The sequence below is a fragment of the Macadamia integrifolia genome, chromosome 9, assembly GCF_013358625.1.
Source record: "Macadamia integrifolia cultivar HAES 741 chromosome 9, SCU_Mint_v3, whole genome shotgun sequence".
Classification (NCBI taxonomy): Eukaryota; Viridiplantae; Streptophyta; class Magnoliopsida; order Proteales; family Proteaceae; genus Macadamia; species Macadamia integrifolia.
The window spans coordinates 13,405,749-13,414,674 of NC_056565.1; the positions used below are offsets into that span (position 1 = coordinate 13,405,749).

Here is an 8,926-nt window from a genome sequence, read left to right on the forward strand (position 1 = left end):
ATCAACATTTAGTCAGAATCAATGTGAGGGTGGGTGGTGGCATCCACTCTGTTTTTCTTTCCAATATCAAATGGTACTGAATGAATTATATGGATTTTTTCATAATCCCAGTATGTCATGTTTGCTAGGAAATCCACAGCTGGATGGAGTGTACAGGGAAAAAAAAAAAAAAGGAATAAAAGCAAGCAGTCCAAGGACTGAACCATCTCAAGGCTGATGCATGGCTGCTTCAACTGAAACACTGAGTGAACAGGATGGAACCAAAATATGGAACTTATATTATTTGATATGAGAATTAAATTTTGGTGTTTGCAGAATTTCAAATTTGACTCTTACACAGCTAAAAAAAGCCAAAAAAATACATATACTCTCTTTATGTGTGTTATATACAAAAACCAGGACATTACCTGACACTAGAAACAAGCAGTACCTACCTGCACACTGATGCCATGTGTGCCAAGAAAAAATTAAAAAAAATAATAAAAAAAGGAAGGGGTGGGCTGATTTTTTGTAGCAAAAATTACAACTTCAACCCCACCCATTAGCATGCTTCTGTGGACAGAATCTCAAGCTCTGCCCACCAAAGAGGAGTTAGTTTTGGTATTGCTCCATCAGGTCCCAGTGCTGTTATCGCCCTTAATTGGGTAGCAACCTCTCTCATTGTAGGTCTCTGCTTTGGGTCAGGATGTATACAAGATGCTATTACTGCACAAAGTTTCTCAAGCTCATCCTCTTGGAAAGATTTCAGCATTGGATCTACCATGTCTGTGCAAGGCTGCTCTCCTCTTAAATAGATAGATGCCCACCCCACAAGCGTGCCATTTTCCACCGAGTATGGGAGCCTACCTGTTATCATCTCCAACAGAATTACACCAAAACTATAAACATTACTCTCAACATCGGGAGATGGCATATCCTGGAACTCTGTGGCATCCGATTCCTTGGATACTCCTACTTCATGCCAAAATTCAAAATCTGAAATCTGGGCTGCATAGTCTTCAGTCAAGTAGATGACTGATGAGTTCAGATCTTTATGAGCTACAGGTGGGTTGAGATGGTGCATGTAATCCAAGCAGTATGCCATTCCCATTCCGATCCTCAACCGTGCTCCCCAGTCCAAGTGCTCTGCTTCTTTTACTGCAAGATGGCACAACTTGATATCAGTCAAAAGTATAGGGTCATTTCAATAGATTTTATTGATTTGGTTTTGTCAACTCCAAAGACCCAGTAGTTCCCATCGAAGGAAACAGACAAATACAGAATGATTTTTACACTAGTATATGAGACAATTTTATGATTAAATCATGCTTTTCCCACCCACATCACACCGCAACTTAAGATTTATTAGTTTCTTCTAAATGAAAAATAAAAAGTTTAGAGAATCTCAAAAGAGTCACTTGGTACTGAAACTGAATGAGTGGAACATTGAACCCCCAGTATTAAAAGGTGCTTTAGACTTTATATATATATATATATATATATATTAGTTCAGGCGGTTCAAAGGAATGTGATTGATAAGATGATTATGATGATGTGATAGTTTCAATCTGAGACCTCCAAGGATGGATTCATCAAATGCAAGTCCCAAACCTCGGGCATGGACTTCTTGCCAGAATTCATGGGCTAGATAGTGGCAGTCAACAGAAGGGAAAACAGTTGACCAGATTACCATATGGTTTACAACTTTAATTTACAGAGACTGCAAATATGTTACTCACTGTGTAGATGCTCAAAGAGTGTTCCATTTGGCGCATACTCAAAAACCATCATCCTTGTGAAAGGTTCTTCTTCCTCGCAATACCCAAGAAGGTTCACAAAATTCTTGTGGTTCACCTTTGATAATGTGTCTATCTGAACACAACCAAAGAAAACAATTATGAACTGCTAGAGATTATGTAAAATTCCAGTAAACTATAACCTGCAAGTAACTTACTACCTTCTTCCTGAACTGGGCTTCAAAATTCTTTGACCAATCCTTCGTATATGTCACTACAGTAGATACCACAGCTATTTCTACTCCACTAGAAAGTGTCCCCTTGTAAATTGTGCCATTTGATGAAGAATCAATTATATTACTGAAATCTTCACAAGCAGTTTCTAGCTCTGATCGCCTTAGGCTTGGTACACCTGAAATGCAGACTCACAGTCAAGAATAAAGAAAAAAAGTTGTAGCAGGAGAATGAGAAATAAAAGAATGATGTGTCTTCCAAAATTCGGCATTAATGCAACAAGGTTGCGACACATCATTTCTGGGATCTCTTCAATGGGATCTTGTAAACTGGTGACCAAATGATTGCAACCATTTAATCTATATTTCTCTTACTCTCCAAAATACAGTCAGTAGGAAGGTTATGAACATCCACTCAATAGTAATAGGTCTAACCCTACTGCACAACCGCTGTGTGCTAGAGATGACTGTAGGAGAATAGCCTCATATAATCTAATTTATGTTCAGCTAAACTCAGAATAAAACACAAGCAATGATTAAATTCAAAGTGCAAAGAACAATAACCTGTTACAAATGCTTTCTGTAGCTGCCCACTCAACCCTGTGGCCCAAGGTTTGACACTAACCACCTTAGTGTTTCGACAGAGAAGAACACCAACAGCAACAATTAAAATGAAGATTGGAGCCCCTATGCTTGCAGCCAAAATTCCACTAGTGTGATGAGCATGGCCTTGGACGGAAGTTGTAGGAGGATGAGCAATGCTTGCTTTAGGATATTGGGAAGGGCTTGCTGAAGGGGAAGGAACTGGAGTAGAAATGGATGGTGTGTGTGGATCTCCTGGAGTAGGGGAAGATAAATCTGGTGCTGGTGCATGAGGTTTTGGTGAAGAAGAGGAATTTGATCGAGAATGTGATTGAAAATGTGATGGGGCTCGTGCATGAACTTTTGGTGAAGAAGAAGAATGTGATGGGGCTCGTGAAGGCGACTTCGGTAAAGAGGGAGAATGTGATGGGGCTCGTGAAGGCGACTTCGGTGAAGATAAACTTCGTCGTTTGTTTTCATTTTTGTGGACATTGGAGATGCTAGAAGAATCCTCCTGTAGCAGTCTCCTTTTAACCACGTTTCCAGATTTGGCAATGTTCCTGAAAGAGATAAAATCAGTTTTTTAAGAATATGCTACAAAAATCTCTATTAACCACTCTAAATAATTTAATACCAAGAAGGAAAAGACCCAATATTATTATATAAGTTCCAGTGTGAAGGAAGAATCGTTATAACAACCTCTTGAGAGTCTGAGGAACACATTTCAAATGCAAGTGTGAACACACCGTTCAATTGGACCAACAAAGAGATCTCATGGACCTGGATCAAGATCTAATCCATTCATATTATCCCATAAAGTGACACTAACTATATGGACTATTCTAAGACTGCTTTCCATATTAATCCTTATGATCAAAACCCAAAAGACTGAGGGTATTGAATGGACACTATCAAACCTATTATCTACTTCAATAGAATGATGAAGCCAAATCTTGCTTGATACAAGTACCAACAGACAAATGGAGGAAGGCCCATGTTGCTCTCCCAATGGATATTATACTGAACTGAACAATTAGATACATTATCCAGCCAATGCATAATCTTACCGTGCAAGGACTCTTCTTTGGCAGGATGTTCCGTGAACAGCATCAATAAGCTGGGTTTCATCTACCTGAAGTTCAGAAAGCATATTAAGCTCATGAATTTCAGGAGAAATGTCTTCCAGAAAATCATTGTTGTCGAGCAAACTGCAATATTACCAGAAGGTGAAGTTAATACACGAACAGTAATGCCAGAGGAACTTAATGGAAACTTAACTGTTAAATAGCTTTAACTAACAGGATTGTCAGGGATAGGCTATCTCCAATGTCAAATGGAAGTGGTCCACTGAAGTTATTAAATCCCAAATCTAACTCCTCGAGCTCCTTAAGTTCTTCAATCTCTTTAGGAATGACACCATAAAATGAATTATTGCGTAAGATGCTGCAGGAAAAAAAAAGAGTTAACACGAGAGAGAAATTGTTAGAAAATGTTACAAATTAGTTCTGCATAATTTTAAGAGATTAGGCCATGGACTGTAAATACTCACATAGACTTTATGTGAATTAGATTCCCAAGTTCAGGGGCTAATGTTCCTTCAAGACAAAGATCTTTCAAGTTCCTGGAAGTGGAATAGACATGCTTTTCAAAGGCCAATAAACAATCAAATGCAATTCTACAAATAATTAGATGAATTAAATTGAGAAGATTGTAGTGCATATTGCACTAAATAGTATATAATAGTATATGTAGTTTTAATTTTGCTTTGTAGGTCCAAATCACTTCTCAAAGACCTTGATAAATTTCTCATATAATGTTCTGGCAGTTTGGCTGTACCTCCCCTATAAGCTTATTTTGCTTTCAATTAAAATGCAGCAGTTTAGTTTGCTAAAATATTCATTCGTACCAAGTATTTCTAGTTATCTTAAGAGGGATTTCTCATATCAAATATAATAAGGTTGTTGTCTTATGCCATATAGACCAGCAGATATGACTTGCGCTCAAGGAAGTTCCATAATATGAGTCCCCTAACAAAATGAACACGAATTAATGCTTCCTCTTGTTTATGTCAATATGTATTGTGAGTTTGTAATCATACAAAGACCCAAGTCCTTTATGACTTATGTGATTATCTTATGAAGACCTATTTCCCAAATGAAACAACTTTGCTGATTTAGCATCTTTATGTGATGTGCCTTGGTGAACATGTCAAAGTTTCTGAATTAGTCACTTATTCCAGTTAAGAATTCCAGTTAAGAACTTAACAGTCATTCCACAAATTGCAATTTTTTTTCCTCTAAATTCCCCCCCCCCCCCCCCCCCCCCCCCCTTCACTAATAACTTTCATCTCATGAAATGAAAGTTTTGCCAGCCAAGTAGAAAAATAGAAAAACCAAAACATCATCATGCAACCCAAGTAGCGACTGAGAACATCAATTCCCCTTTTCCGACGAGTCTGTCCTGTGCAACTATCATTTAGCTGTTGCTTTCTAGCAGATTTTTTCCAAAATTCACAAGGAAGAAAGCACTGCAGAAGCTTCTGAATCTCTTATGGAACAATTCTGAATCTCTTATGGAACAAGTCCATCTCACAAGCTAGTATCTTGAAAGGGGTCACAGTTAATACTGGTCAACTAATCTAAAGCAGCTCAGAATCAGTACCTCAATCCAGAACAAATTCGTCCAAAAATATAGTAAAATTGCTTCCAAATTCTAGTTCATGTATCAAATGCCCAACACCTAAATTAAATTTAAAGAAATTTTCATTCATGTGACGCAAAAACTAATCCATACGCACTAAAAATTGAAATTTTGCAGCATAATTGGGGAAAGACAGTGTGAAACAGAGTATTTCATGGATAAAGGACAAGAATCGCTTACAAAATCACAACTTTTCCGTCGGAGCACTCAACTCCGAACCAGGAACAGGGATCATTGAGTCCATCATCATCGTTCCAATTCAACAGAGCACCAAAAGGATCTGTCATCACTCCCTCCCGAAATCTCAACAGCGCCAACCCTGCATGCATCAATATCCTAAATAAATCACAACCCACCAACTTCAAACAGCTATAACTGCAAATAATTTCATCATAGCAGCAAAGCTCACATACCCTCGGCGTTAAGAGACAAACCCAACCGCCAAATATTATTCAACAAACACATCACCAGCAACACCACCATGCGAAACCTGAACCTATTGAATCTCCAACGCTCACCCATTTCGATTTTCAAGAAGACAAAGGAAAATTCCTGAGGTTCATTCAACTGCAGATTGAATAGGATAGAGCAAACAAAGCTCTCTCAATTGGGAACAAACCCTTGAAAAAATTAAAAAACCCAGAAAGAAAACAATTCCAATTTTCGAGTTTCGGAAAGAGAGAGGACGAGGAAGAGATATCAAAATGGCGTTCTCGCGTCTCTGCAAGCTTTTCTGGACCAATAAGAGTTGACATTTGAAAAACGCGTTTATCGGTACTATTTGACTATAAAAAATAGCCGAAAAGTTACCGAAACTAAGCAAGAAAGAAAGGAAATGAAGGAAGCAGGGTAGGATCTCTGCTCTCCACTAATTATTCTAAGCTGAAACCCCATTAAAACCCAGATTCGGGAATGTTTCTTTTGCGTTTCAGTCTGACTTTTCAATCCACAACTCTTCAGTTTCTTCTTCATCTCTATCAAATCTTTATCTTATTATAGAATTACAAACTCCAGAGATCAGAATCGGACAGCGACACAGAGATAGAGAGAGAGAGAGTCGTTTGACCCGTCACCGACTTCTAATTCACCTTTTGTTGTGTTATTTAGAAAAGCTTTTGTGTTAATTTGCTATTTCAATGCCTTAATTACAGCTATGGGTAATGTTAATCCCTGTGCTTATCTGAAGAGAAACAATGGATGGGGAGAGGGCCTACCTTCGATTCCAATCAGATGGTCATCAGAAGGAAAGGAGAAGGTATAACAGCTGCATCATAGAAACAGTGGGCCCAGCTCTTAATTTTACTGGTTTTGTTTAATAATCCAATTTGTAATTATTCTTAGTGTTATATCACAGTTTAGTCCAATGCGAAGCTTCGTGGTACTTTCTTAACTGGAATTATTAAATACAAATCAACGTGGAAGCCGAGGTTTAATTATCCTGGGAAATTTTTTGACCAAACAACCCTTAGGATACTTTTTACTTTCTCGTGATTGGTCTACAGTCTAAAGTATAACGTCAGTGGAAGAGCCTTTGGTGGACTAAACGAAGCCCAACCCACCCACTGGACTCCAAAGCAACTTGCGGCGTACATTCTCCGGAAGACGCAGCGTCTAACCATTGGTTCTCTCTCTCTCTCTCTCTCTCTCTCTCTCAACTTAAACATTATTTTATCAATGAATTATTTAAAAAGGAAAAATATTTTCATCTTAGAAATCATGAAAATGAAATCTAAACTTTTCGATGGAGACTTGCATCCACATGGGTAGAAAACATGGACCCATTAGTGGGGCCCATGGTAACTTAAAGCATTTTTAATTCAACGGGCGTAAACGACCCGTCTGACTTCGGAGCCACCATGCAGTTATAGTAACTTATAAGAGTATCCGTATACGTCTGTATCAATCTAGTAGTAAGCCGTATCGGATCAGGATCGGACAGATCGGTATATGCTGGCATGTTATCAATACCTTGTTGATCCATGCTTTAGTGGTAGTCTAGACCCTCTTTGAGGCGTTTTTTGTTGTCATCAAAATGATGAAATCAAAAGCATAATAATTTTCATTAGAATATTCATTGTCTTATATTCAAAAGTTCTTATCAATCAAAAGGAAAAAAAATCAAGATAAAAATGGATAGACACACAACCCGTGTGCCAACAGCAATGTGTGTGCAAAATGGATTATCATAAATGAGGGATAGTGGTCATTTGAAAGAAGCAAAAAAGATAAGGCATAATGAGAGCTAGCTTGCGACACATTGATAGTGTGTCGGACCTTTTTCCAAAGGTTGGTAATGATTTTTACCATTAAATTATTATCCAATTTATCTGCAAAGGAAGCTGCAAACGGTGGGTCTCAAACCCTATTTCTTCCAAAGATTGAATGTGTGTTGCTTGGTATGAATGTTAAGGAAAGTTGATAGGGATGTGTAGGGTTCTATGTCCCTCAAAATTGGTTCAATAGATAAGGGTAGAGTCGAAATCTGGGAAGAAAAGGATTGACAGTGCCTCATTTTTTCAGTATTGGACTAAGTCAAAAAGATTCTTTTCTCTATAAGAAATTATTGCAAGGCGATACATTGAGTAATGATCTTACTATGACGGCAAAAGCCACTATCTAGAGATGTCATTATAAAATTCTTTTTTCACTGGATTACACCTGTTTTAGCTTAAACAGTTGGGCTCTAGCATAAGTTTAAGAAAAGTGGTTTGACCCTCTTACCCTCCACATTTTTGGATATAATAGTAAATATAATAGGAATTAGTAAAAAGTGTGGCCCAATGGCCCCCTTTACTAGCCCCTTATGAGTCCTTAGTTTGATACCTTATTGGTCCCTATCTAACCCCAGCGTGGGTCTTGCACCATCAAAAAAAAAAAAATTTATACTGAGATTTTTCCTTCTCTAAATGTCAATAAAAGGTAATATATGGATCGAGTTTTCCTTAATCTACAGTGAATAAGAATCCTTTAACTGTGGGGTTTCATAAGCATGCGGAAGAGTATCGAGAGGACATTTTGAGAAACATTTTAAAACACTTTAGCGTTTGTAAACCCTTGAAGGGTGCGATGAACCTTTCTGCACGGTTGACTGTAATATATTATTACATTATGTGGCAAAAGTGAAACTTGTCCGGAATGTTTATGGTTGATTATGTCCTCAAAAACCATCTCTAATTCTATATAAAATTAAAATTATCTGACTAAGTCAAATATAACTCCTTTCATTTAGTCGTACTCTTGGGGGCAAAATCCTAATCTTAAGAGGAGGCGAACCATTGCTACTGGAGAACTGAGAATTGAGGATACACATCATTTGAAAACTACTACATCATCCTTGTCTTATTATGATACCACTCTTCATGTACACGATATTTGACTATATTTGGATTACAATATATATTAGGATCCTGTAGAAGGAAAGAAAAGGAGGAGGACTGGGTGGAAGAAGAGGAGTTTCTTACGTGGGAAAAATTGGAGATTAAGAAATAGATATTTTTAATTTATTTTTATCCAAAATAATTATAAAGATAGGGATTTTTTTAATCTTTTTTTATTATTTTTTATAATGTTCTTAAGTAGGTCAACTTCTAGAATTGTATAAATTTTATTTGTAATAGAAGTTTAAGGAGAAGCTGCTATATAAGTTTTGGATAAACGATGGGAGGGTCCTGATGTGACATCCCCCCTCCCCCCTCC

At 37.5% G+C, this 8,926-nt stretch overlaps 1 protein-coding gene across 1 annotated transcript; it reads right to left on the bottom strand.

Moving 5' to 3' along the window:
- Positions 1-257: 257 nt before the first annotated feature.
- On the bottom strand, positions 258-6,153 carry LOC122088317 (probable inactive receptor-like protein kinase At3g56050). The gene is made up of 9 exons (XM_042657541.1): positions 5,644-6,153; positions 5,411-5,549; positions 4,080-4,151; positions 3,830-3,973; positions 3,598-3,738; positions 2,513-3,090; positions 1,937-2,127; positions 1,719-1,851; positions 258-1,137 (listed from the first exon to the last, which is right to left on the bottom strand). Exons 1-9 carry the CDS (start codon positions 5,750-5,752, stop codon positions 542-544), a joined length of 2,103 nt encoding a protein of 700 aa, XP_042513475.1. The 5' UTR covers positions 5,753-6,153; the 3' UTR covers positions 258-541.
- Positions 6,154-8,926: the final 2,773 nt, after the last annotated feature.